The 27481-nt window shown below is 30.7% G+C and overlaps 3 protein-coding genes and 1 long non-coding RNA gene across 5 annotated transcripts; all 4 read right to left on the bottom strand.

The window, feature by feature from the left end:
- Nucleotides 1-213: 213 nt before the first annotated feature.
- LOC107931066 (phenylalanine--tRNA ligase beta subunit, cytoplasmic) lies at nucleotides 214-8224 on the bottom strand. The gene is made up of 20 exons (XM_016862852.2): nucleotides 8056-8224; nucleotides 7899-7954; nucleotides 7707-7807; nucleotides 7296-7425; nucleotides 7093-7208; nucleotides 6301-6367; nucleotides 5712-5753; nucleotides 5236-5277; nucleotides 4982-5058; nucleotides 4686-4812; nucleotides 4438-4605; nucleotides 3794-3916; nucleotides 3588-3689; nucleotides 3333-3467; nucleotides 2968-3042; nucleotides 2602-2709; nucleotides 1550-1645; nucleotides 1334-1417; nucleotides 821-913; nucleotides 214-418 (listed from the first exon to the last, which is right to left on the bottom strand). Exons 1-19 carry the CDS (start codon nucleotides 8111-8113, stop codon nucleotides 845-847), a joined length of 1776 nt encoding a protein of 591 aa, XP_016718341.2. The 5' UTR covers nucleotides 8114-8224; the 3' UTR covers nucleotides 214-418; nucleotides 821-844.
- Nucleotides 8225-9797: 1573 nt separating this feature from the next.
- LOC107931000 (nudix hydrolase 4) lies at nucleotides 9798-12558 on the bottom strand. Its single transcript, XM_041083830.1, has 4 exons — nucleotides 12339-12558; nucleotides 11298-11490; nucleotides 10573-10701; nucleotides 9798-9929 (listed from the first exon to the last, which is right to left on the bottom strand). The coding sequence occupies exons 1-4, from the start codon at nucleotides 12521-12523 to the stop codon at nucleotides 9819-9821; spliced, it is 618 nt and encodes a 205-aa protein (XP_040939764.1). The 5' UTR covers nucleotides 12524-12558; the 3' UTR covers nucleotides 9798-9818.
- Nucleotides 12559-19589: 7031 nt separating this feature from the next.
- On the bottom strand, nucleotides 19590-24974 carry LOC107930982 (potassium transporter 6). 2 transcript variants are annotated; one of them, XM_041083832.1, is made up of 8 exons: nucleotides 24823-24974; nucleotides 22216-22441; nucleotides 21896-22138; nucleotides 21765-21812; nucleotides 21636-21686; nucleotides 21254-21567; nucleotides 21037-21175; nucleotides 19590-20953 (listed from the first exon to the last, which is right to left on the bottom strand). In XM_041083832.1, exons 2-8 carry the CDS (start codon nucleotides 22427-22429, stop codon nucleotides 19644-19646), a joined length of 2319 nt encoding a protein of 772 aa, XP_040939766.1. In that variant the 5' UTR covers nucleotides 22430-22441; nucleotides 24823-24974; the 3' UTR covers nucleotides 19590-19643. The 2 variants fall into 2 exon arrangements, with proteins under 2 accessions (XP_040939766.1, XP_040939765.1); XM_041083831.1 differs by lacking the exon at nucleotides 24823-24974 and adding an exon at nucleotides 23120-23369.
- Nucleotides 24975-25952: 978 nt separating this feature from the next.
- Nucleotides 25953-26689, bottom strand: LOC107931008 (uncharacterized). Its single transcript, XR_005906562.1, has 2 exons — nucleotides 26470-26689; nucleotides 25953-26331 (listed from the first exon to the last, which is right to left on the bottom strand). It is a non-coding gene; the product is annotated as an uncharacterized lncRNA (long non-coding RNA).
- Between the last annotated feature and the right edge of the window lie 792 nt (nucleotides 26690-27481).

Here is a 27481-nt window from a genome sequence, read left to right on the forward strand (position 1 = left end):
AAAATGATCAAAGTTGAGAAACTAAAATAAAACTAATTACCAAATTCAGTTAGATAAAAAGTAAAAATAATATAAACCTAGTAACCAAAGTTTAAGGACCAAAACTTGGTCATAATAATTTACAAACCTTCCTCGAAGGCTAATTTATTACAATCAATATGATAATCTGAAGAATCGGATTTAATGCTTGATTTTAAATTAAAAAAATGCATATCAATAAAAAAAAATCCTTAAAAGTAATATAATAAGTGCAAACATACAGACATGGAAAAATATATATTTGTTTAAATAGTCTAAAATTAAATTACAGCTAAAAATTGCTAACATTTTTCATGGGCAAGTCTTTAAATCCTAAGCAAACATTGCAAGTCCAAAAATAAAACAGTATCAAGTTGGCAAAGTACAACTGCTGATCTACCTGTTTGTTCAAATAAGCATAGAAAAAGCTGGGTGTAAGCACTATACGGTATTATTTGAATCCTTAAAACGATTAAATAAAGGAGAATCATTTCATACACTGCCACTAGGGTTGTAATCGAGCCAAGCCAAGCTCAGATACTGTCAACCTCGAGCTTGACTCAAAATTCAGAGTTCGATATTCAACTTGACTCGACTCAAGATATAATCAAGCTACTCAGGCTCAAGCTCGATTAACCTTGTTTACTATAAATTAGAGAGAAGTTCATAGGCCGTGTATATAATTACCCGTAAATAAAATGATAAAAGAATTCATTCATTCAGACAGAAAATAATAATCTAGAACTTTTTAATCATAATAGGCATGTAGAGGACAAAAGGTATATAGATGTAACGAACTTACTTTCAGCTGTCAATGGAACATGTCCTATAAGAAGCTCTCTATATCAAGTTCCAAGAAGGAGCATGGGTCCGGAATGTCGAAATTATTCAACACCTGCACGCCACACAACAAAAAAGAATATATATTTATATATATTAGTCATCAAGGCACTTTAATTTGAAGTCATATAATGTTGATGCTGACCCAGTTTCAGAGTATTCATTTTAATATGTAACAAGAAAATGAAAGGGAGGGGACCAATTTGGAGCAAAAATCATCTATAATGTCCAATATGGTTAGAGCAAGAACTATAAATTAGAGATTTTCAAAAGACTGAAAATGAGCCAAAATTTTTTTTAAGAAAGATGTTTTACAAATTTCCTGAAAAACTAAGGGAAGGCCATTTTAAGCCAAAATCTAAGAAAAATAAAAAATAAACTCCGATAGATCTCTCCATTGGCAAAATAAATTAACAAAAGGTTGAGAAAAGAATCAAGGGAACACACGTAACCTCCAACCACAATAGTAAAATACCTCAGGGTGCACGATACCAAAGATGCCAATGCGCCCTCCTTTGTAAATGATTTTCGCTTGCCTACCTGACAGAAATTCAGGCTCCTGAAGTAAACATAAATACCGTAAGTACACCATGATTAAAAGTAGGTGGTAAAGAACATGTCTTTTCGTTCATGCCGTTTCCCTCTCCCTCTTGCACTAAAGAAAATAGAGAACAGAAAACTACACTCTTACATTAGAAAGCTCTATAAAATATCCTGATTTATCGCCAACTGGAACAAAAGGAGTCCCCATAACTTCCATGATTCTGTCCACCAGGCTATGAATCAACTGTAGACAAGAGGTACTTACTTCATTAGGTTCCATCAAAGCATAGGGAAAAAACAAATAATTGTTGTGCTTTGAATGTTTTGACATTACATAGTGCTTAAACTGCACAGAATAGCTAAACTGTAGCAGATAGTTGTAACCACTATAAGTTACAATAAATTTTAGGGTTAGGAGAGGTCTATGACATCATGTAATAATAATTTTAATTGGCTGATAAACAACAATGTAATGGTTGACATTTACATAGTTGTCTTGTTCAATTAGACCAGTTGAACCATTTGGACCAGGTCACACCTCTTAAACATGTTTAATTTAAATCCAAGCTTAAAAACAGATAGAATTAAGTGCACATAATACTATTAATAAAGTGATGAAAACTTATTAGCGCATGAAGAAAATAATCATTTACATGGAACTTTATCTGGTTTGGTTTTCAAGGAGTAAAGGTGAAGAGAAAAAAAACAAAAGGCCCCTTGAGAAGGAAAGACTAGAGTACCACCACTCCAAACTGGAAACTCTTAAAGGAGAGGGTAGAGGGTCTAGAGGGCATAACTTTTTGCCCTTTGTATTTCTCCAAGCTCTCATTGATTTTTGTTTTTCCCCCCTACAGACTCGAGTACCATCTCTCAAATTTCGAAACTCTTAAGGACAGGGTAGAGGGTTTTGAAGGCATAACTTATCCCCTGTTGTACCTCTCTGAGCTCCACACCATCACAATGTCCATATATATGCCCAGACGAAGTTCACTAATGGCTTCACTCTTAAAGCTCCTAGCTCATTTTCTTTCCCCCTCTAATTTCTATGGGTGGGTATGACGGCTAGCTCTCAACCAAAGACCATTCAGAGACATGCGTGGACAAGATGGAATTAGAGTTCACCAACTTAAACAAGAACTGACAATTAAAGATTACAATAATTCACATGGAGTTATCTAATTACAAAAACAAGAGGTTTACCTCAAAACCAGAGTTAGCACCACAATATAATGCACCAAGTAGGCGGCGGTTTGATGCACCAACATCTTTCTTCTCATCCAAAAGTACTACATCACCCACTTCATAAATCTGGACATGTTCAAAAATATAGAAAAAATATATGTAAGTGGTGAGCATAATTTAAGAATGAAGTCAAACTTGAGAAGCATAACAGTAAAATAGTAATCCAAGAACTTTTAATTTTAAGGGACCATCTTCCAATGAAATATGTGTAAAAGAAATAGCTATAACAACTATTACAGAAGGTGCCATAGTTCAAAAAAGTAAAATTCTAACACTATATTCTGCGAGTGTTTCAGCCTGAATTATTTAAAACCAAAACTGTACCTTGATGGGCTTTGGATGGTCTTTGTTATGTCCAACAGTCTTCAGCATGCCAGGCATGAGACTTGTGCGGACCACCTATGCAAACAGAATAAGCAATCTTCAATATTCTTTTAGAAAGAGTTCCAATAAAGGCTTCTAGGAAAAACACAGTTCCTTTTTTTCCTTCCCTTTTCTCCTTTCATCCTTCAAATGGACCAAATATTTATCACTCCTCAATTGACTGTTCAATTTTGAAGTCATGTCAAAAATAAATTTGTCACAAACATAGGCATGCATGATGTTCCAAGAAGTCTTGAGAAAATATTTTTAGGTTGACACAGAATAGTGAAAGCTACCACTCATCTCAAGCAGTCTAAAATGCAAACCTCAAAATCAGAAGAGCGAGGGTTTCCAATGATCACTGCAGTGGATTTATCATCCTTCCGGTTTAACATCTCAAAATTCTCTTTCTTAGAACATAAAATCCATGTCAACACCTCAGTAAAACCATTCATCGCAATCTAAAAAGAAAATTAGGGCATTAGAAAAAAATGTACAATAAAAAGAAAATTCTACGGATAAAAATAAACAAGCAGTAGAATGCTGAATAATTAAGCTTAGGCAACTGTGTGTTTAGGCACCTCATATCTAATAAGATCACTGAGCTGATTCAAGGGAAGGGGCTTCAAAGAAGAAAGCGTTCTCTTTGGAATATTATTATAGCCATAAGCAATTGCAACATCCTGAAAAGTATCAAGAGCCTCATTTAAAGAAACCCACAAGGGATGAGCCCAACAACATTTCCCCCAAAAATGTGTCAGCAAACTACGATTCATTTGTTCATTACCTCCATAACATCACATGGATGAAGAATGTCACTTCTGGTTGGAGGTACAGACACACTGATCTTAGCTTCACCCGATTCAGCTTTTTCAGCATGCAATTGCATTCGTTTTAATAGACTTGTGACCTGTTTAGCGAAGACAATGGAAAAACATATTAGCAATAGCTAGCTACAAAGGTATGGTTATCAAATTACATCCAATAAGCAGGCTTCTAGATGATGAGCAGACAGGAAGAATAGCCCCCAGAGGTGCCTAGGGAGGCATCGTAAGGCTGGTTCAAATGTCAAAGCCTTGATTGACCACATGCCTAATGATGGGAAGCTTAGGTGTGAAGCTTAGGGGCTTATTCTCTAGCTCTATTTTCTCTCTGTTCAGTTTTCCCTATTTTCCTCGAGAAGTTAGGAACACGCTATAAAACCTATTCACCCACCTTTACTAGATCATCATCACTAGAGGAACTGAAACATTAAAATGAGCAGTTTGGTGAACAATCTCAGACAAAATATACCAGTTTACAACACATAAAAAGATCAAAACAAAAACAATCAAATCAACATGAGTGGAACTCCATTAACAATTATTTTCACTATATGACAACATAAAAGATAACAAAGAAATATGAGGCAAATGAAAATGGAAGCAAAACCTCATCTACTTCCAGAGGAACTCCAATGGAACCGGTAATATATGATAGTGGAACTTCCATATTATATTCTGATAAATCTGGATAAACACTTGACTTTCCATCAAATGATATCACTTCAACAGGTTCCACCTCAAATTTCCTTTTGCAGTATGTTGAAAATGTTGTTACCTGTGGAAAGAAAGAAATTTCATTCTTACCACTACTTGTATAAAGGTGAGGACAGAAGCTAACAGCACTCAATTCCTTACCATTGTATTTAAAACAATTTTGGCTTTTGTTAAATCAGTTGCAGTGCATTCAATGAAGACATTTTTTGTCTTCAAAGTGATTGCCGAGTGTGCACTATTGATAATTGGTGGTAAAGACAAAATAGTTCTGCGTAAAGACAAGAAAAACAGAAAGTTCATCCAGCTGTATTTCAGTACACGATTCAAAAGGAGTAAACGTTGGTAGAAGGTTAAGTAGCTATAGTTTAATGTGAAATCGGCTGTTGTCACAAAGCTAAAATCAATAATCAGATGCACATTACCAAAATCACCCATACCTATTGCGGTCATAAATGACGGGGTACACACTTGAATTCTCAATAATGTGCAAGAACTTCTTCAACTTCAAATCTGACTGTCATATTAGTACTACATATTAGTATAACCCTTCAGTGAAATAAAAGTAGTCAAATTCCATCTAAAACTAGGAGAAACAAGCGCAAAAGGTACAGACAGAAATACCAAGATACTAGTAGCTTAATAAAGCAACTTCACAGGTAAGCACAACAAATAAGCTTTTATGAAAATTTACCTTGTAAAATTCCATCAGCTCATCAGCTCTGAAGTTCTTCGCCTAAATTAAAAAGATCAATTCCAGGGAAATCAGTTTGCTCAGAGGACTGAGGAAGGTTTTTCAAATGAATAGAAGTGTGCAGAAGATTAACAAGAGGAATAAAGGAGTTCATGATCAACAAAGAATGCTCAAGTAAAGACTAACTGCTATCCCTGAAAAATGAAGGTAGTTTAAACAGAAGAAGGCACCCTTAAGAAGCTTTGTTCCTAAAACATCAAAGCATTACGTGGCCAAGATTATAAAGCAATGTAACAATTTCCAGAAACAGTTTTTAAATTCAAACAATACCCAAAAAACTAATAATAATCATTTTCCATCTAGTATAAGCAAAGTTCCTAATACTCGAACAAATGAAAATAAAAGTGACCAGGTACAAATAGATATTTTAGTCAATAAGAACATTGTAAATAGTATCACTCAGAAAATGGTAATACCTGTTTCAGTGGAACAAAATTTATCTCTGGAGGTGGCAACGCCTGGAATAAACATACAAATTTAAGTAGTTGCTTACAAATTAGAAGATCAAAGATCAAAGCAAACTTTACATTCGTTCAACAATTCCCTATCAAACAGTATATTCTCGGTTGATAATTTGAAAGGGTAGAGAAAAAAAGAACTCAAGGAGTTTGAGCAAACTATATGAATTGTAACAATTACACTAGCAGTTAACAAAATAGAGAAAAAAAAAATTATTACTAACATTGCCAACTTGCCAATAGACAATCGACAGCTCAGTTGATGCAAAGTAAATAAAAAATAACAAATAAACCTCTACTAGCCAACGAAAATACAAAAATGAAAAGATATCTCATCTACTGCATAGGCTGCTTGACCAAATTAACAACAGACACCAGATTTCAGCCTTGGGAAGGAGCAACTGCCCTTTACCCCTCAAGGATTGACCTTCAACAAGGCTCTAAAGCATGTTCAACTATTTGAATGCCCAACATTTCAACGTGCCATAAGAAATTTACCAAAACAATTATATTAATAAAAAATGTATTAGACTATTAGGAAACACACCTCATACGTAAAAGGCCCTTGTAATGTATCCAAGTCATGTGTCCCAATAGCAACTAGTGTCCGTTTCCTGAACGGATAAAGTAAATGTAAGCAGAATAACTTGAAAAAAAAATGTGAAACCTTTGTACAATAATAATTGGATGCTTTAGTTTATAAAGTTTTGAAGCATTAACACTTGAGGAGTTAAAAATGAAAGAAAGAAAGTCTGAAAAGTACATAAATTTAAGGTCCCCGTAAACAAGTTCGATGATAAAAATTCAGATTTAGCCTTCATTTCTTCATTGTCAGCACTTTCAGTTTTCAACAATGTAATTTCTTTCTAAACTTAATCATTTCGGATTATTGTGACAAAACAAAGAAATCATCTTTGTCTTCATCAAAAACATTTCAAGAGTAAAGTGATTGTCAAAATTACTTTAAATTAAAATCCAGGCGCAAGAATCCTGCTCCAATTGGAAGCGAATATCAGTTTTAGTGCTGGAAAAATTCTAAATGGATGCGACACTCATTTCAACAGCTGAATGCAGCTACCACTCCCAAAATAACTTCCCATGCATAGAGAAATGAATTGCTCTGCATAGGGGCTAAATTAAATTTCAGTATCGTGAAGATGAAACTCATACATGTTGCTTTATACCAAATTTTGTGCACAAATTTCCCCCTTTTGATTACTTTTCACCCCACCCTGTCATCCCAACAAAGGTCATGCTAATTTATTTTGCTGGTTCAAGCATAAACAAACAGAGGCTACATAGAAAATGGTAAGCAGATTTACTAGGTAGATGAGGATACCTGCAAATGTTTTGGTGCAGCTTATCCTGGAGATCAATGAAGCTGTTATAGCTTGCTTCATCAAAAGTTATGCCCCTCAAAACCGCACAGGCAATAAAAGGCCGGATTAGAGATGTCTGCAAGCCAAGGGAAATAACTAAGCTATCGGTAACTTCCAAAAGTATGTCAATACCCAAAACCAATTTTTTAACCTTCAAAACTACCTCTTTTTTCACATGCATTTTAAGCATCGATGCCTTACTAATGTTGGCAACTGTGTATTTAGGTATCTTCTCCTTTCCATTGAAAACTAGAAGGGCTTGTGCAAGACCTTCCAAACAAAGTAAATCGTACCTGTCCAGGAATCAAAGAAACCTTCATTGAATTTTTTTCTTTTTAATTTGCACGAATTATCAAGTTCCAAGTAATTCTCCCCAATTTTCACGTAGATTAATTTCAAGTTGGAGCTATTTTTGCAAACGAATCTAACAGTTACTAGACTAATGGCCTTAATAAGATTAAAATAAACACATAAACAACATTCGAGAAGCTACCTACATTGTTCTATTCCTTCAAAATCATTAGAACGAAATCAAAGTAACATAAAATTTCATAAAGATAAGCAGTGATAAAACCTGTTAGCAGGCACTTCAATCTTGTAAATGATTTCATCATCAGCAGTAGGTTTTTCCTCTTCCAAATGTTTTTCTTTCGAAATTATTGCTTTCTCCGTTGTCTGATTCACAATATCAAATTCACTCTTCAAAATTTCAATACACATAAACGGTTTTCATAAATACAAATCGTAAGAAAACAAAAACACTCACCACATCATCAAGTTCAATCCCGAAACTGAAACACAGATCTTCAAACTCTTCTTGAGCTGAGAATTTTTATTTTTATTTTTTCACTTCCGTTAGATGCTAAAGAGAAAATTCGATTAAAAAATGAGGAAAATGAGGCTTTATTTAATTAGAGACTCACTGTAAGATCTGCCAAGAGCTGTGAAAAGACGATCCCTCCCAACGCTGACGGTAGGCATGGCGGCAGCTGTGTTTGTTTCTCAAAGCAAACACAGTCACGAAAAGGGTTTTAGCTATCGAAACTAGATTCCTATTGGGTGAATTTACCTGATAGGTACTCTATTATGGACATCTTATCAAATTAGTCTTTATACTATTAAATTTGAATGAACGACGACTCTCCAAATGATGGGTAGCCGTGGGGCCCGATAGGCCTTGGATAAAAATTTTCACACTTCGAGACTTAGCCTGAATTTAACTTAAATAATATAAATATTTTTTAAATTTAAATTTAATTAAATATATAATATAATTAAAAATATAATATTAAATATTTTAAGCTTATTATATAAAAAATATCCTTTAAAAATAATTTAATAATTAATTAATCCCTCAATCAAAAATAAAATTCATTGAGCCTTCAATCGAATTTAAACAATCTATTAACATTTCATCTTTTTACACCATTAACATTTTTGTTAAGTTCACCTTGGCCACGTGGCATGCAGTGAAATCTAATCATTTCTAGTATGTTTTTTTAAAAATAGTAAATATTCAAAAAAAATTAGATTTCTTAAATTTTTATTTTTTTATTAGTGAAAACAATTAAGAATTAATTGAGTATTGCTTAAATTTAAATATCAATTAAGAGATTTCATTGATTGAGAATTCACCCGTTCCAAAAATATTTATAAAAATATCCTTAATATATGTATATGTTAAGTTATTGATTTCAATAAATAAATATTTTAAATTTAAACTAAAAAAAATTTATTTATTTCAAAAATAAAAAAAAATAAAATAATTAAATTAAATTTTGATTAGGTTAGGAGTCAAGTATTCTGTTAAATTTCAAGTTTTGCATTTAGGGTGAAATTTTTTTTTGTTAAGAGCGGGAGTCAAAGGAGGCAAAAATTCGTCTCCTCCCACTGCATCCCTAAGTATTACCTTTAATATTTAACAATGGTTAGAAAAAATGTTGTTATATTTATATGAGTTTGAAATTTAATTAATTTATTTAAAGTGGAAAATTATTATAAATATGATGGCCCTTCCAAAAGGATGGTATTTTCAAATTTTGTAATTTGAGTTTGAAGGTTACTTTTATTATTTTTTAGGATAAAGTAATATGTATTATTCGAATATGATTACGTAGTGTTTTGAGATTGTGTCAAGTTTTGAGATTCACGTGGACTAAAAAGATATCCGTTGACTAAGTAAAATTTGTTAAGTTCAGAGACTAAATATTGTTTTACCTCAGTTATTTTTAAACAATATCTAAACTACTTCTAACTCAAAATCCTTAAAAGTAAATTATATTCCATGTTCTAGCATGTTCAGATCCATATCCTTTAAATTACAATAGCATTACAATAGTAATAGCAATAAAATTAACTGTACAAAGATTTAGTCCAATAATTTTATAATTATGCAATAAATAAATGAAAAATCATTATCGGGATTAATTTTGTACAAAGAATGAATATATATTTTTACATACACAAAAGAATATTTTGAAAAATCAAAAGATATTTGTACATACGAGATTCTTTTGCCTACAATCTTCAAATGCATTTATGCATCGTTCTTCAACTTTATTTTTCTTCTTACTTGTGGCACCAATAGAAAGAACCCAAAAAATGGTGGACCAAGTACTTAGAATTTACACTAAACGAATCCCATGATTGCTATAAATTTTTTTTCCCCTTCACTTTGCAAGTTCTTTCAATTTACTTTCTCATCCGTTGCCGGCTGCATATGGCGGCGGACTAACTCTTCTAAAGCTTCTTTCATCCACAAATGTGGGCATTCTTCTCTAGCTTTGGAGATGGTTACCTACATAAACAAAATAACATTAGTCTCAAATTCCAAATCTTATCTTAAAGTATCAATATTGTATTAATTAGCTTCTTTCATTAACCTAATCGTCAAATTATGTGTTAAATACATGAATGGCACCAGGGGAGAGGGCAAAAAAGGAAAAGATTTTAGGGGCCTAAATAGATTTATAAATTTTAACAGACTAAAAAATATTTTTACCATCATACTAATTTATATTTCCATGATTTTCAAAAGAACATAAAAGCAATTTTACCAAAGAGGGCAACCCCCATTGCTTGGTAAAATTGTGCCTTTATGTATAAAGTTGTAACTAATAAACGTAAATTTTGTCTTTTGGCCCCTAGTATAAAATTTATGACATCACCTTTTGAGTGTATTTATTATATGAATAGTTTAGATTTGATGTGTTAAAAACAAATAATTCATTAAAATTCAAGAAGTTCGTTGCTTTCTTAACATATCAAATTCAAGTTATTCATGCAATTAGTATAATCATATTTAAAATTTGATCAAGTGTTTTAAAATTGATCCACATCAAACTCGATTTAGTATTTAATGTCCAAACTAACAATTGTTTTAAGAAAATTGACTTGATTTATATGATATTTATATATATATATGATGATTTCTTACTTACCCATTTCCTTTCTCGGATGTTTTTCTCAGGCCATGGATCTAATTCTTTCTTCACAAGCAAAGGAAACATATGGCCTTCATGGAAGATACTTTGCCTCTTGCTTTTGTACGACCATTTCCCTAATTTGCACTATAATATACATACATTGAAATGGTAAGGTTAAAATCAAGAAATGGTAAAAAAGAATCGTAGACATATTTATAGGTTGAGTAGCTAGTCCAGTTCACTTTGGGCTAGATTTGGATTTAGATTTTTTTAATTTCAAATCAGCTCAATTCGGCTTGTGTAAAATATAAAAAAAATAATTGTATATATATTAAACAGTAATATAAATCATTTGGGTGGGGTAAGCTTGGGCACGAGCTTGGAAAAGTTTTAGAACCGAATTTAGATTTAGCCCAATCAATGAACACTTCTCATCACCTGTCAAAATGTAAAGATTTATATTTAAGTCTTCAATTAACACTTCCCTAAAATTCGTCCCCTTGACAACCTTTACTTTTTATCGGCATAGATAGAGGACAAAGTAGAATCATTGTCCCCTTAATTAATTGAAATAATATTGATTTGGTCCAATGAAGTTCTTTTAAAACATTCTTTTTAAATTTAATCCCTCAAAATTTTATTATTTTATTTCAATCCCTTAAATTTCTAATTTCTAATTTCATCCTTACCTTTATCCGTATATATAAAAAAAAGGGCTTGGTTTGGTATGAAATACTAACTTCAATAATGCCAAGGACACCAGCTTCTTCAAGTGTCTCACGAATGGCAGCATCTTCCATGGATTCATCATTTTCCCATCCACCTTTGGGGAACAACATGCCTTTACCATTTTGTGCACTGATCACAAGCACTTCAATCTCTTCTTCATTTGAACTTGCCTCTTCAAGTTTCTTGTATCTGTATGGTATACACCTGATCCAACGATTATAATATCAAGTTACAGTGTTTTTTTTTGTTTTTTTTATTTATCAAAATTTAAGTCTTTGTAATTTGATTTACGCGTTTAAAAACATATTTCAGGTTAGATTTATTTAACATATTTAATGCTATGTTGATGAAAAACTTGATTAGATTGATGTTGACTACTTTAATGATCTCGATTAAAACATTTTGAAGTGTGTGGGATCGATTTAAAATATGAATAATAGTTTGAGGACTCTAATGCAATGAACCCTTTTTTGTATTAGACCCCACAAGGCAAAAATAACACTAAGGCTTTTATACTAGAAGTCAAATTGCATTTTGTCCCCTCAACTAAAAAAAGGGGTCAAATTAGTCTCTGTATTTTTAATAGAAATAATTTCTTCTTTTTTAGTAGTGGAGGCAAAATACAATCTGACTCTTGATATAAGAGTCTTCATAATTAGAAATTTCATTTTAGGAAAAAAAGAACGTAATTATAAAGTTATAAATTCCATTTAAATTCAAGGTATTCAAAATCGGATCAATGGTCGAATTGGTTAGGCTTCCAATTCTTCAATCCTACCAGTTCGTTTGGTTCGATTGAATAAACCATTAAAAAATCATAAAAATTAAAAAATATATATTAAAAGTTTGGTTCAACTCTTTATTTTTTTGCTTGGTTCAATTAGTTTTTACCGGTTTTCAAATCAATCGATTCAATCTATTTCTTCAAATAGATACCTTAATTAGTTCTTAATCCAACCGGTCTGACCAACTAGTTTAGTATTGTTCAAACAATCATGAATTCCAGCAACAACAAAAAAAAAAAAAGGAGGAAAAAGGGAAAAAGATTTTACCCAACAACTAAACGAAAGCCTCTGTTATCATAGCGTTGCAAATGCCTACCAGTACGAGGATAAGAAACATAAGAAACCATTTTCTCAAGAGGGATTGGTAATTTGACAGGGATTTTTTCAAGGATTGATTCGAAAAGATTGGTAAATGGGGAAAAATTTGTGAGAAATCCAGAGATTCCCCCCATTTTGTTAGAATTTTAGTGACAAAATAATTGAAAAAAATTTGGGGAATTTTTTTTTCCAAATGCATTGGGATTGTGCTGATTATATACATCACACCCTTCAACTAAATTTAGAGTTTGAATTTGTAAATTATTTGTAACTATTTCTAACAATTCTCAAATTATTGGGGAAATTGTGGATAACAAATGAGGACCAAATTTGGTGTTTCTATTTTAACTATATAATTTAACTTTTTTTTCTTTTTTTCTAGCAAAACATATTCATAGAATGATTGGAAAAACACAAAACATCACCGTATCAATAAAAAAAACACCACAAAAATAATAGAGGAAGAAAAGTCTAACAAAGATAAACAAACAGATATAAAATCGACTCTACCAAAGTGAGACCGAACCTAAAACTATCAAACATGTTTTTTCATGTTAAAAAATATAAATATGTTTTGAAATGTTAGTTACAATTTTACATAAAAGTTTCCTTGGTGAGGTTTGGTTCAATGGTAAATTTCAACTTTGAGATCATATATTTTAATGATTAAATTATGTTATTAATTTTTATATTTTATGAAAATTATGAGTTTAGTCACTATGCTTCAAATTGATCATTTTCAGTCTACATACTTTTTAAATTTTAAAATTTCAATATTTATCAAATGATAACTATTAAATTTGCTAAGTTAAATTTTGGTATTTTCAAAATTTGACGTGGCAGTCTAATGTTATGTCAATTTGTTGTTTCCGCATATTAGTTATTCAAAATCTAGTTAACGATTGTCATTTGAGTTAAGATTCAAATTTTGAAAAAGGTCTAGAGACTTAGAATGATTCCATTGGAGAATATGAACTAAACATATAATCACATACATAGTACGTGATAAGTAATTTAATTTAGCCAAATATATTTAATTGCTACTATTTGGGTCGATACTAAAATTCCATGTTACTTCTAAATTGGACAAATTAGTTTGTATGCATTAGATCCAAGATCAAATTGATTCTTTCTGTTAATAATTTCATCTAGTTTTAGTATTAAAAACTGGCGTGACTTATAGAATAACCAGAAAGTTACACGTTGTGTATCATATGTACCTTATTTTGATGTACTTAGACTAATTTCTAACAATAAAAATGAATGAAACTTTTAACAGAATGATTGGTTAGCATTAGTCATTTTTAATAAAATAGGCAAAATGTAATCCAACTTTTAATATAAAATCCATCGAAATACTTTTATCATCAAATTAATTACTCGGTTTAATGAAGCAAAACTTGCAGTAATTATGTGTATACAACGAGGTGATGGTTGTGACCAAATAAATTTATTATCATCGGCTAACAAAATAAACTTAGTTAGCTGATTGTCTATTTTATTCTCGTTAGGAAACACATGATGGCTACTTAATTTCCTTAATTATAGGTTTAATGAAATTTTTTGTTATTAATGTTTGCATGTTTTGTTAAAACAGTCTTAATTATATTTTTGAGTTTCTTTTGCCATCAACTTTTATTTTTTATTTTTAAACTGTATTTTCTAATAGATTTGATAAAAACACCGCTAAAAAAGTTAATAGGAGTGATGTGAAATTTCATATGTGAAATATTTAGTGAGATATAATTTATTATTTAGATAATTTAATAAAATAATTAAATGCGGGAAATAATAAAATAAATAAATAATACATGAAATTAAATAAAAAAACTCTTAATTTAAAGAAAATCATTCAAGGTTTCAACCTTATTTTTTCAAAAATTTTAATTATTCATATGTTGTTTATTTAGAATTTTTTTAAATAATTATATTTATTCTCTTTAAATTAAAAATTATTTTTTAATTTAATGTATTATTTATTTTATTATTTCCAGCATATAATATATCTAACTGTTTTAAAAAGGGAGCAACTTAAGTCGTGGAATAAAAAAATGGATTAAATAAAACGTGAAAAAAATGAAAATTGATACAAAAAGAAAATGTTGGAATGGATTTTATAAAATTTGAAATATTATTAAACCTAGGATGGAATAAAAAAATGGATAGATGTTTGGTATGAGGTAGGATGTAAGGTCAATTAAGTCTGGAAATTTTAATTATGTTTGGTAAACGAATGTAATGGCACGTGGCAAAAAAAAAGGGCGCAACTTAAGTCTAACCGCCTAAAACCGACCGTGTAAACGGCATTTTGAAATTTCCAGATATAGAAAGCCGGCTTTCTATTTTCAACCTAGAAAGCAGCCCAGCCCCCTTTGAAATTTTGACCGTTCCACTTTCTTCGATTCAACAGAATCTGACTTATTATTTGGAAAATTCGCTGAACTAAGTTTAGCTTAGATTTATTGTTAATCTAATATGGTTTCATTTCATTGGATTCAACACCTTAAATTAATATTATAATTTTATTAAGTTACTAAATTTTAATTTAGGACTCCCCCTTCGTTATTATTGACAGATTTGTTTATCTAAATTAATTTTTGTATTAAAAAGTAAATTAATTTATTCTTTGTTGTAACATATAATAATTTATTTATTTAATTTTTTAAAAAAGGATAAAAGTATAATTTAACTCTTAATATAGAGGTTTCTATGGTAATTTTTACAATTGTTAAAATGAGGGGAAAATCCAAGCACGACTTGGAGTAAGCAAATGACAAGAAACAGAAAGTGACTCATATTGACATCTTGTTTAGTTAATATGTTTTTTTGTGAATTTGGCCCTCAATATTTACTTTTTTGGTCAATTTGAAAGGTTGAAAGTCAAATTTAACTAAAAAAAGGAATAATGATCAAATTGACAAAAGATATAAGAGGACCAAATTTGATATTATACCTTTTATTTTTTTCATTTGATTTGATATGTACCAAAAAAAATTACAGTCAAATTTTTAATAATGTAAATTTATTTTTTAATTTAATTATAATATATATAATTGATTTATCCAATTTTATTTTAATTTAACTCCAAACACATCTCGCCTTTAAATCCATAAAGTAGTATATTTTATAGGAGAAATGATTGTATGAAATAGTGACGTCATGTCAACTGTATTCCTTTCCAATAGTTTTATGCCACATCAGTACTGTTATTCTGAATTTCAGGATTTTATCCTGAAAAAAATCTAATCTAAATTAAAATACTGAAATTCAAGATAAGAGTATTGATATGACATAAAACTATTAAAAATAGATACAAATGATATAGCGTCACTATTTTTTACAATCTTTTCTCATTTTATAGAGGTAAACACTTAAAAAAAATGGTGAAGTTGACTAGATACGTCATATAAGAAAATGGTTATGGGAATGGGTCTTTAGTATTTATCCATTTACAACAGAAAGGCATCAAATAACATTCGATGGGCAGTCAAATGAAATTAATGCTTTAGTTTGGCACATTTTGGGTGAACGTCTCCGCCGCTTATTTTTATATTTGAATTCAACCAGTCTACATTATTATACTTTCAATATATAAAATATTATATAATATATGTTTTAATTCTCGATTTAGTTTTTAAAATATATTAATTTTTTATTTTGACATTTAATTTCCTCTATTTTTAATTCATTTTGTAATAGCCATTAAAAAAAATCTGTTAAACCATTACGAATCAAAAAGTGCCAATAAAAAAATATCATGTGGCATTTAAATTTATTTAAAATAAAAATATTAAATTTAAATTAAAAAAAATTATACTATTAAATAACATAGTTGACTTTAACCAATCATGGACTTGCCATGTGACACTATTAGAATACATCATGTGTCTTTTTTTTAATTATTATATATATTATATTACTTAAAAATGTAAAAAATCATTTATATTATATAAAAAAATTATAAAGTATAGTTTTTCATAAAATTATAAAATTTAAAAAAGTCAAAATAATACATAAAAATTGAAAGTTATCGTAAAATTTTAAAAAGTATTTAAATTTCAAGTAATTACAAAAGAAACCTTAAAATTTAAATACCTTTTTAGAATTTTATAAAATAAATTTATTTTTAAACTCTTTAAAAATATTTTTTTACAATTTTTTATAATTTCTACAATCTTTTTACAATTTTTTGTAATAATATTATTAATTTCAATTAATTTCTTTTCAATTATCATATTTTCTTGTAAATTTTATTTTTATAATTTATATATTTTTCTAGATTTTATATAAATTTATGAATTTTTATATATTTATTTCCATTGTTATATTTTTTAATGTGTATATATATATTTAATAAAAGAAAATATTTATATTTTTACATAAAACTCCCACATGGCATTTTGAGATTGACTATCATATTTTTTTAAATGTTTGTTAAAAAATGGACTAAAAAATATAATGAAAGCATACTTTAGATACTAAATTGGGAAGTGGTTGATACTTTAGGTATCAAATTGGGACAAAAAAATTTAGGTACCAAAATGAGAATATAGATATACTTCAGGGGCCAAATAGTGAATTAAGCCTTTGATATACTGCTAATAGTCAGGGGGCAACCAATTTCTTTTAGGGGTGAAACTAAATTATAAAATTTTTGAGAGATCAAAATGTAATTTTGACATGTATTAATTTATAATTCCATTATTTTGAAGGGGTTATAAATTATTTAATATTTTGAGGCCAAAGTTCAAATCTACAATAAATTAACTTGTTCTTTTATTATTTCTAAAGGGACTAAACTGAAATTTTTTTTAGAGGGGCAAGGCCCTTGCCAGCACCCTAGTTATGAGTGTAATTGAGCCAAGCTGAGCTCGATATTTGGCTCAAATCAATCAAATATTTATTTTTTAAGTTCTAGTTTGGCTCAAAATATAATCAAACTACTCGAATTTGATTAAACTCGTTTATCAATTTTTATATTCAAGCTTGAGCTCGACTTGATAATTAAGATTAACCCAATAATATATATTAAGTGCAACAATATAATTTAATAATTAAAATAATTAAAATATATATTAAAAAAATCAATAAGACTCTAAAGCCATTCAAGCCAATTATTACTAAGAATGGCCAAAGTCGAAATTTTTTTATGAAGAGTAAGAATTAAATTATATATTTTTATGAGAATTAAAATACAAATTTATCATTTTAATGACTCATATCTTTTAATTTTTCAAAGAACTAAATTGAAATTTTATCATTTTTGAAAAGATAAATATACTTTTACCATGCACTAATTTAAAATTTTTTAAGTTTTGAGATTTTCCATTTTAAAGCTCTGTACCCTTAGTATGAATTCTGTAACTAAACTCAAATTCAACTCCAACAATACCTCAGACTACTGGAACTTAAACACAATTCCATAATTACCGAATTAAATTTATTTTTTAATCAAACCCGAATAAATTACAAATACAAATATTTCATTTATGTCTCTTTCTAAATGCTTTTCAACATAGTCAATGGTATTTGATCCGCAGGAAAAAAAGAAGAAAAGGAAGATATTTATTCCCCCACCAAACCACTTCGATCTTTCCCTGTACTGCCAACCTACGTCTCCTCATCCCTATCCTTTTCTTCTCTCTATATAAATAATTAATATATTTATAACCATCGACATAGTTTTGAAGAAACAGAGATGGAGCTAAACAACAACTACAACAAGAGTAATAATTTCAAAGGAAAAGAAGACATGGTTAGTGTTCCAATTCATAGCCAAGTTCGAAAAATAAAGCAAGAATCGGAGCATATCATTGACCGGTCGCCTGGACAGCCTGAGATGATGAAGAGACCTGTTCTTAGATATATTTCCCGACAACAGATTTCTCGGTCTCCTTTGGGGCTAAGCGACACAACAATCTCTGTTGGTCACTAGGTTTGTTGGATCTAAAGCTAATAAATCTGTGTTTAAACAATATAGGGAAGACGACTTAATCCCCTGTTTTTTTTTCTTTTCATAATACAATTTTCATAGCTATTTTATTTTTTTATTTTCTTTGCATATCTTTGTGTATATATATATGCATGGATATAAAATGGAATTTAAATAACTTTGAATCTTTGCATATATCTAAATTAATCTTCGTATTCGTTTTTTTATGAATCAAGTGTTTTTTCTTGTGGAAGCCTCACTAATTGATGTCATCATATTCATAGGCATAAAATTTTCGAGTAAAAGTAGGACAAGGGAGAATGCAGACAGAATGGGTTTCTAAATTTATTGGGACCCAAAATGAAAATTTACCATTTTTGTAAATCTTAAAGGGATACAAACATAATTTCACCTTTTTTGGGCCAAGGGTTCCGTATTGTCATCCAAACCAAAATGACTGAATTTTCAAAAAATTCAGCTACAATTCAAACTAGAGTAGCCGTAGGTGTTCAATCCACGAATTTCGCTATTAATTGAATCTTAAAACTCTTAATATTTGAATCCATTGTGTTTGATTGATGCTTAAGGTGTTCTCCATTTCGATCGAAGTTTAGGTTTAAATCTTGATAATTCTACGGATTGTTAGTATTTTACCCTATTTTTGTAATTTATCAAAAAGCTCATATAATTTATCAAAAAACTCATAATGATTCATTGAACCAAACCAATTTTTTCTTTTAAATAATTAACCAAATCAAGCTAAATCAGTTGATTTTCTGAAATTGGTCTCATTTTAGTTCAAACAAGTTAACAACATGACAATGAAAACACTAAAAAAACATAATATCAAACATTCTCTAAGTTGTTCAAAGTGTTTTTGTTAATTGTTATATTTTATTTTATTTCAATTCATAATATAGATTCTACTGTGGGCAATTATATCAAAATTTATTGAGTATATATTATATATAATTTTGATTAATAAATTAATTCGACTAATTAACTGTTTTTCAATTAAATTGATCACTAATTAAATTTTTTAAACTTTAACTTTGAATCAAATTATTTTCGATAACAAATTGATTAATTGAACTAATTCGATTTAACTTATTAATTCAATTTTAATTGAACAATGCACATCCTTAAGCCAAAATTATTGAAAACTACAATTTATTTTGGTATTCACAAAGAAAACAACCAAGCTACCAACAAGTTGTTGGTTGCAATGGTAAGGCATATTGTACTGATCTCTAATGAGGATACGCAGGTTTGAACTTTGAAGACGATATTGTATATATTTTTCTACTCAATAACTTCACAAATTATATTATATAGACCATACCAACTTCCACCAATGCTGCATGAGGGATGTTCAATGCCACATGAGGTTCTCTGCAATTTTTATCGAAGAAAACATATACCATTATGAGGAATCGCTTGATAAAGTTTGAGCCGTTACGTACCGCTATATGTGATTGACCCAAGAAATATGCTGTCCCGCTTTCCCTCGCATCAACCAGTTCGTTTAGTTCTTCCCGCACTGACGAACGCATTTTTGGGCTATTAGCCGGCAACATGAATCGTACCTTTTTCCTCTTTCTTTTCAGTTTAGTATCCTCGGTTGTGTTTATGTTCGTTTGAGTTGATGCACAGGGCGAGCTTGTGGCTCCTGTATAGTGTAATGGTATCAAAGCATCCCCTTCGGGGAGTTGTTTACCTACGATGATCATTTTTCCTTCGGTTGACATCAAAGACTCGGCGTCGTGTTCTTCCAAGGAAATGAACTCTCCGATCGAGCGGATGATTTGTTCCTCAAAATCATCTGAGTCTCTGATGTGATCGTGGTATCCGTATCGTACGATGCATCGGTAAATTTTATTATCTCTATTACCAACTCTGCCTATAAGGTAACGCTTAGTTGGTGAAACAAAAGGTTCCGGCAATGACTTGAATGACACAAAAATCAGCACTTGATGAAAAGCAGGTACATTCGTGATGAAATGGGAGAAGAAAGCTGGGATTCCGGTTACTATGTCGGTGTAAACAAAGCCTATTCCGGGCACCCTGGAAACTCTGAGACCTGAGCTGGGATCCGTAAGCCATTCCATAGACACCTTGTTTTCTATATCAAACTGGTATTTCTTCAATGTCCCATAATGCCATGCAACCATGGTAGTCAAGCTTAGTGCCAAAAGAACAGCAAGATACCATGCTCCTTTGTGAAAATTCAACAAGTTCGATGACAAATAAACGGCTTCAATCGACCCAAAAAACACCAAAAAGCAAGTGGACAGCAGCAGACTCTTTTCCCAGTATAGAGCAATCACAAGTGACATTAAACAAGTTGTTACCAACATGCCAGAGACTATAGCCATGCCCGATGCATTTCCAATTCGCACGATATCATGGAAACCGATTGTAATACCGAGGCTAAGAATCATTATCATCCAGTTAAGATCCGGGATATAGACCTGGCCGTGTATCTTATCTGATGTATGAATCACTTTTACTCTCGGGAAGCAACCAAGCGCTAGGCATTGGTTTACGATCGAAAAACATGCAGTTATCGTTGCTTGGCTTCCGATTGCCGATGCAAGTAGAGATAAAATCGTGAATACGTAGTGAATATGATCTGCAATTGCCGAATCAATCTTCGGTTTAGTGATAAAAATGCTAATGTGAAGTGTAGAATAGAAAGTAAATGAGTGAATTTACCGGGTACGGATCTATAAAAATGGTTATAATCATCTATAGCGAAGGATGAATCCTTTATGGAGAGTGCGTGGGAGATGAATGCGGCTTGACCGGCATAACTTAAAATAAGAACCGGGTAAATCAAGCATATGAACGTCATCTGTCGGAACCAAGAAAAGTTAATATAAAGCTTGCATTTTTAATGTAGTGGCTTAGAATGTGAACTAAGATTGAGCACCTTGATCGATTTCATCGAGAAATGACCGATATCGGCAAACATTGCTTCCGATCCTGCGACACAAAGAGTAATACTGCCAAATGATCTCCAACTACGCCAGCTTGTACTTTGGAAAAACTTGTACATGTACTTCGGGGAAATTGCAAATACGATATGTGGATCGTAGTGAAAAATGTTATATATACCGACTCCGGTAATAAATAAAAGCCATAATATGACTACTGGAGCGAATATCGACCCGATTCTATGGCTGCCGTATTGTTGTAGAGTGAAAAGGCAAACCAATATGGCACATGCAGTAGGCACAGGTACGTCTGAAATAAATAAGAGGCTGAGTCACGATACATCGATATCAAAAACATCGAGTTTCGTAAAAACTTACATTTCCTTAGATCTTTCAATATCGAATCCTCTGTTTCACGGGATGACGAATCTGCAGAAACAACATAAAAAGTTTATTATCAGTGGTTGAAAAACATTAACTTGTATGTTCCTATTACTTAGTTCTTACATTTGATATCCGTTAACGATCGTCGAAGACCCGATGCAGCCGATAAAACTGCCGAAAGAAAACAAAAAAACGAAACATAAACACAAGAAGGTATTAAACTACAATGTGACATTGAAAGGAGACAATCAAACCCGAAATAGCCGGAGTAAGGACCGCGTCGCATATTATCATGCAAGAACCGAACAATGCTAAGAACAACATCAAGTAATGACTACTCTTATGTTTTGCGATAGCCCTTCGTGCTCTTGATTCGGCTTTGGTTCGGGAAGGACTTCCAGTCTCGCTATTTGTAACATCATCGGAAGTTTTATCGTTAGGGAGTAGACCGACTTTTGCATGCTTACACAATAGTGAGTACAAAGCAAAAGTACCACCTGCAAAGATATCATTCGAAGGTGAAATTCGGTTTTGTGATTGGTTTATAAGTTGCCGAAAGGTCATCGGTACGTACCTTCTCCGTCATTGTCGGCTTTGAGTACTATGAAGGTATACTTCACTAACGAAAGGACCGTTAACGTCCAGAAGATAAACGAGAAGTATTCGTACGCACTCTCATCAGATATGAAGTCGTTTTGAGGGATCGAACCGAAGACGTATAAAGGAGCAGTACTCAATCGACCGTAAACTACTCCGATGCTTTGGAATGACAGAAGGATTGTATGCATCCAGGTTTCCTTCTATACATCATTAAACGAATCAAACACATAATCAAACCGGTATAGACACTGTAACAAGCACCTCTGACAGGCAACAAACTATCCAAACAATTTTTCATAAAAAACAACCAAGTTCAGTAAGAACAAAATAACAACAACAAAAATCGAAGACACTTCTTAACATCATAAAACATCAACTGTTATGAATCTCCATCACAAATTCACACACAATTCGAATATCCCCTCCAGAAGCGTAAAGTTAGAGTGGGCAAGGGGCCTTGGCACCCCCCAATTTGGCTCCCTAATTCTTGAAAAATCTCATTCTGCCTCGTAATTTCAAAATTCTCAATCTCACAAAAAATTTGAAATTTTTAACTAGATCCCAATATTTTTTTAAAATTTTAACTAGATCCACTCACTGAATTTCCTCGAGAGATAATCAAGCACTTATCCTAAGGTACTGCAGATGATTCAACTGAAACTAATACAACATATATCAGATTTTTTATAAGATGCCATCACTTTAATGAATCAAATATGGAATCAAATAAAATAATACTAAAATGGGTTATTGATTAACACTAGAAACTGCATTTGGATTATGATAAAAACAAAGCAAAAACTGAAACAAAACATGCAGAAAGCAAAAGAAGAAGAAGAAGAAAACAGGTTAAAGTATCTGTGTTTGGAAAAACAAACCTTGAAGGGATAACAGTAGGTTCCATGTCTCAATGGAGAATCCATTAACAGATAACAGTGGCTAAGTTACAGGTAACCGAAAAGCTTTCATTGGGAAAAAAAAAAGGAGCTTAAAGACAAGATTGGGAATTAAGGAGCGGTCGAGTCTATGTAGTTTGGTTGACATAAACAAAGTGAAAGGTCGGCGGATTTCAAGACAATTTGCTGTTTTTTGTATGGATATTTGAATGCCGAACTGACAGTGACGCCTGAGATTCTATTTCATTTATATATATATATATATATAAAGGAACAGAACAAGAACAAGAAATGGAGTGATCACGTTTTCACATGCAGACCATGAAAACAGCTTTACATGTAATGATTTATATCATTAGATGATTTTTGCATTTCTTTAATCTTTGGGTAAACTATACCCAATGTCAAATTTTACGTTTTAATAGTTTAATTTTAACAAGTTACAACATAGTTATTAAATTATTCAAAAGTTTTCATTTAAATTAACGAACTATTCAAAAATTTTTATTTAAGTTTTTATGCTGATTCGTTTTTTTTTTTAATTTCGACTAGTGAACTCCAAGTAACAATTCAACAATAAATCAATACATCGACGAGTAGAATAATATATCATAGATCAAAATCTATTTGACAACCAATAGAGGAGATTGAAGAAAAAAGCTGTATGGATTTTGATTCACAAATTCGTGATGATTAAATATGTTTTCATAAAAAAAATTGAATTATAAAAAAAAAAGGAAAAGAAATGTTTTTGATTGGTGCAGGCAATGTGAATAGAAAAGACTATACAACAACAATTTTAATAGCTTAATGACTTAAATAAAAACTTTCGAATAATTTAATAATCATTTTGTAACTTTTTTAAAAAGCTCATCCAACGTAAAACTATGAGGCATTCTGAATGGCTTAAAGCTCATCCAACGCAAAGGTCATAACAACGTGACTATTCATTCTGATAGTTTGGAGGTAATCAAAGCTATTATGTAAATGTTCCGAAGAGCTCAACCTCTGCTCTGATCAGGAGAATACACTGGATTTTGTCTCAAGAAAGCCAATGGATTCTACGACACATTCTCCGGGAAGATAATAAATGCGCAAACTATCTTGCTAAATTGGCTTTTGAAAGAGATGAGGTTTTACGCCTGTTTAATTCTCTTCCAAATGATGTGTTAGATTTCTTTTAAGTCTAATAAAGAGAGGAGCATTGCACCTCTTGAGTATTCCTTGTAATTTAATTTTATTATATTTTTTTTTCACCCAAAAAAAATATTTTTTTCACAAAAAAAAAAGCGATCAAAACATGCTTCTTCTTTTTCTTTTTCTTTTTCTTTTTAATTGTGAAAAACTATAAATGCTAAGGTATTCCTCACGTGTATATTATAAAATAACATTAGATCTAATTGGTACAAGGTTTGATCAATTAGAAGATTGGATGGATAGTAGAGGTTTATAAAAATTTGATTAATAAATAATTCATGATCTGCAATTGCTAATTTACTTAGTAATTCACATAATCCTTTATGATTTAATCCTATGAAAATTGATACTAAAATATTTATTTTGAATTTAAAAATTTTAATATTTAAACCTAATTCAAGTTTAACTCGTCAAAATTAACCAACAAAATAATTACTACATAAAATCAAACAAGAAATGAGCATGGAAAGGTGGTGTTTTTTATTTACCTTTGAAATCGATAATCAATGGACAATCACCATGATCCTCTTCATCATTTCCCTTTTAATTCCCAGATGTTGGTTAGGTTTAGGGTTATGAAAGGTTGGGTTTGGTTATTAGTGGGGGGAAATGTGCATGTTGTTGGACGAGGGGCAGGGTCATTGGTCTTGACGACTCGGTTTTATTGGTAAAGCATGAAAAAAGGAGAAGATGGGTGTTTTCTTTTAAAGGACAGGGTTAACTTTATGCTTCATGCAAGCAGCCATTTTTAGTTTTCATTTTCGTCCCTCCTATTGGATTGATCTCAATCACTTTAAATGGGGATTGAGAAACACATTTTATTTAACACCTCATTTTAATTCCACCTCCAAATGGTGAAGACAAAGTGGGCATAGGAACCCCTAAAACAAATTTCATGGAAGCTTGGATTAGCATTGGGTATTTGAATTTAGAATCATCTACTCTCAAATCTTTGTCTTGTATTCAGCTTCCATATTTGATGAAACTATGTTTTCTAGAAGGGAAAGAAAATGAAGGAATTTCAAGGGAGTTGAAAGAAAATAGTTTTTTGTTTCAATTTCCACTTGAATTAAGGAGTAGTAGAGTAGTGCAGATTTCTTTTGTAGGCTATGCCTTTAATATGAAGTCCCAGATTGCATGTAATTTGATACAAAACTTCAATTTATTATAACTACAAATTATAGTTTGTATAATACAAGGGAAGGGAGGGGGACAAGAAAAGGTTACTCTCTTAAAATAGAAAATTATGCATCCAACCCTTAAAGTTTTATAAAATTTTAAGTTTTAATCATTCCCAAACTGATAAAAGTTCCGATTTAATCCTAAAATTACAAAAATATGTGTTAATATAATGGTGAAATTGTATTTTACCTCATCCCTAAAAATTTATTTGTTTTTGGCTTCCCCCTATATATATATATATGTGTGTGTGAAATTTTGATTTTGATTTAATTGTACATATTTAAAAAAAAATGAATGCCTACAATTATTTTCATATTGGATTAAATATAATTGTTAGTGTATGTAAAAAATCAACATAAAATTATGCCAATTCGATAATATTGGTGGTGATTTATAAAAATTGAATCGAATCAAAATTTCATTTATAAAATCAAAGTTGATATTTGAATCAGATTTTATTATCCATATAAGTCAAACAAATGCAAAATATACATACAAAAATGAAAAGGCAAGAAACTGTGGCAATACATAGTTGAAGATTTATTGAATATGTTTGGGGATTTTGCCTTGTTTCAAAAGAGAAAGAGAGTATTCAGCAGCATCGATGAGGTCTTCAATGTTGTGAAGCGAACGCTCTTCAGAACCCAACATAAAAATGGTGCGTGCCTCTGCTTTCTTCGCCAACCTTGCTGCTAAATTGAGTTCCAGTTTCGGAGAGTTAAGGCTCCGAAGTATTTGTCGGTACAACGAAATTACTTTTCCTCGGTTTCTCGCTAAGTCTTCTGCTGTTGCCCATATCAACCCCTTAGTCATTTCTGACAAAATTGGGAGAAAGAAATTCATGTAGACATTTCATCGAACACTTTTCGTGCAGACAGTGAATAAATGGCAATAACAAAGCTAACAAAGTAAAAATGTAGCAGCAGCCAGCAGCTAAAAACAAACAGCCTCACCTCAGTACTCGACGACGGGCGGCGGAAGCTTCAGCCGGCAGCAACGAGAGGCGGCAGTAGCAGGAGAGAGACTTTCGGCCTGATAGATTTCAGTTTTTAGGGACTGAGTTCTTTGTTTTATTTTTTTTATTCCTTTTAGGCTATGTTAGTACTTTTCGTTTGGGCCATTTCAATTTTTGGGCCTTATACAAATAATGGGTTGGTCCAATTTTATAATTTTTTGGGATAATAATATTTAGGTCCAATTTTATAATTTTTGGGGATAATAATATTTAGGTCCAATTTTATAATTTAGCCCCACACTATTTAAAAGAATTAAATAAATTTAATTTTTAATAGAGCTTACATTTACTATTTTTTAAAAAATTTCATTTCTTGTTAGCAAAGTTAATATTTTGAATTTTTTTATAATTTTGTGAATGAAATCTTTTATTTAGAGTAGAACTGCAAATGAAAATAATATTTTTTATGTCATTTTTTAACTATAAATGTTAACTTTGTTACAATTTGATATTATTATATTCTTTTTTAACAATACAAAGAATTAAATTGATGTATTTATTAGTAGAAGAACTAATTTGATTTAGTCCCTATAATAAAGGGACTTGATAGGTACTTTCACATTAAAAATTAACGAAAAAAATTGTACCAATATTATATTTGAAAGGGATAAATATCAAAACTATACATGAACTTTGATACAATATGTAATGTCATACATGAATTTTAATTTTGTGTGATTTTATACATGAAATTTAAATTTGACTAAATTTTCACAAATCACTAACAATATTATCAAATTACCATCCTTTTACATTGATATATTGCGCATACAAATAATTATATTAATCCAATATGAAAATAAATATATGTATTTGCTTCTTTAAATATGTACAATTGTATTAAAATTAAAATTTCATATATACATATAAGTCACAATTTAAATTTTATATGTATAATTACACCGAATCAAAATTTATGTACATAGATTATCCAAAACTATAAATAAACC

Source organism: Gossypium hirsutum, chromosome A12, assembly GCF_007990345.1.
Source record: "Gossypium hirsutum isolate 1008001.06 chromosome A12, Gossypium_hirsutum_v2.1, whole genome shotgun sequence".
Lineage (NCBI taxonomy): Eukaryota > Viridiplantae > Streptophyta > Magnoliopsida > Malvales > Malvaceae > Gossypium > Gossypium hirsutum.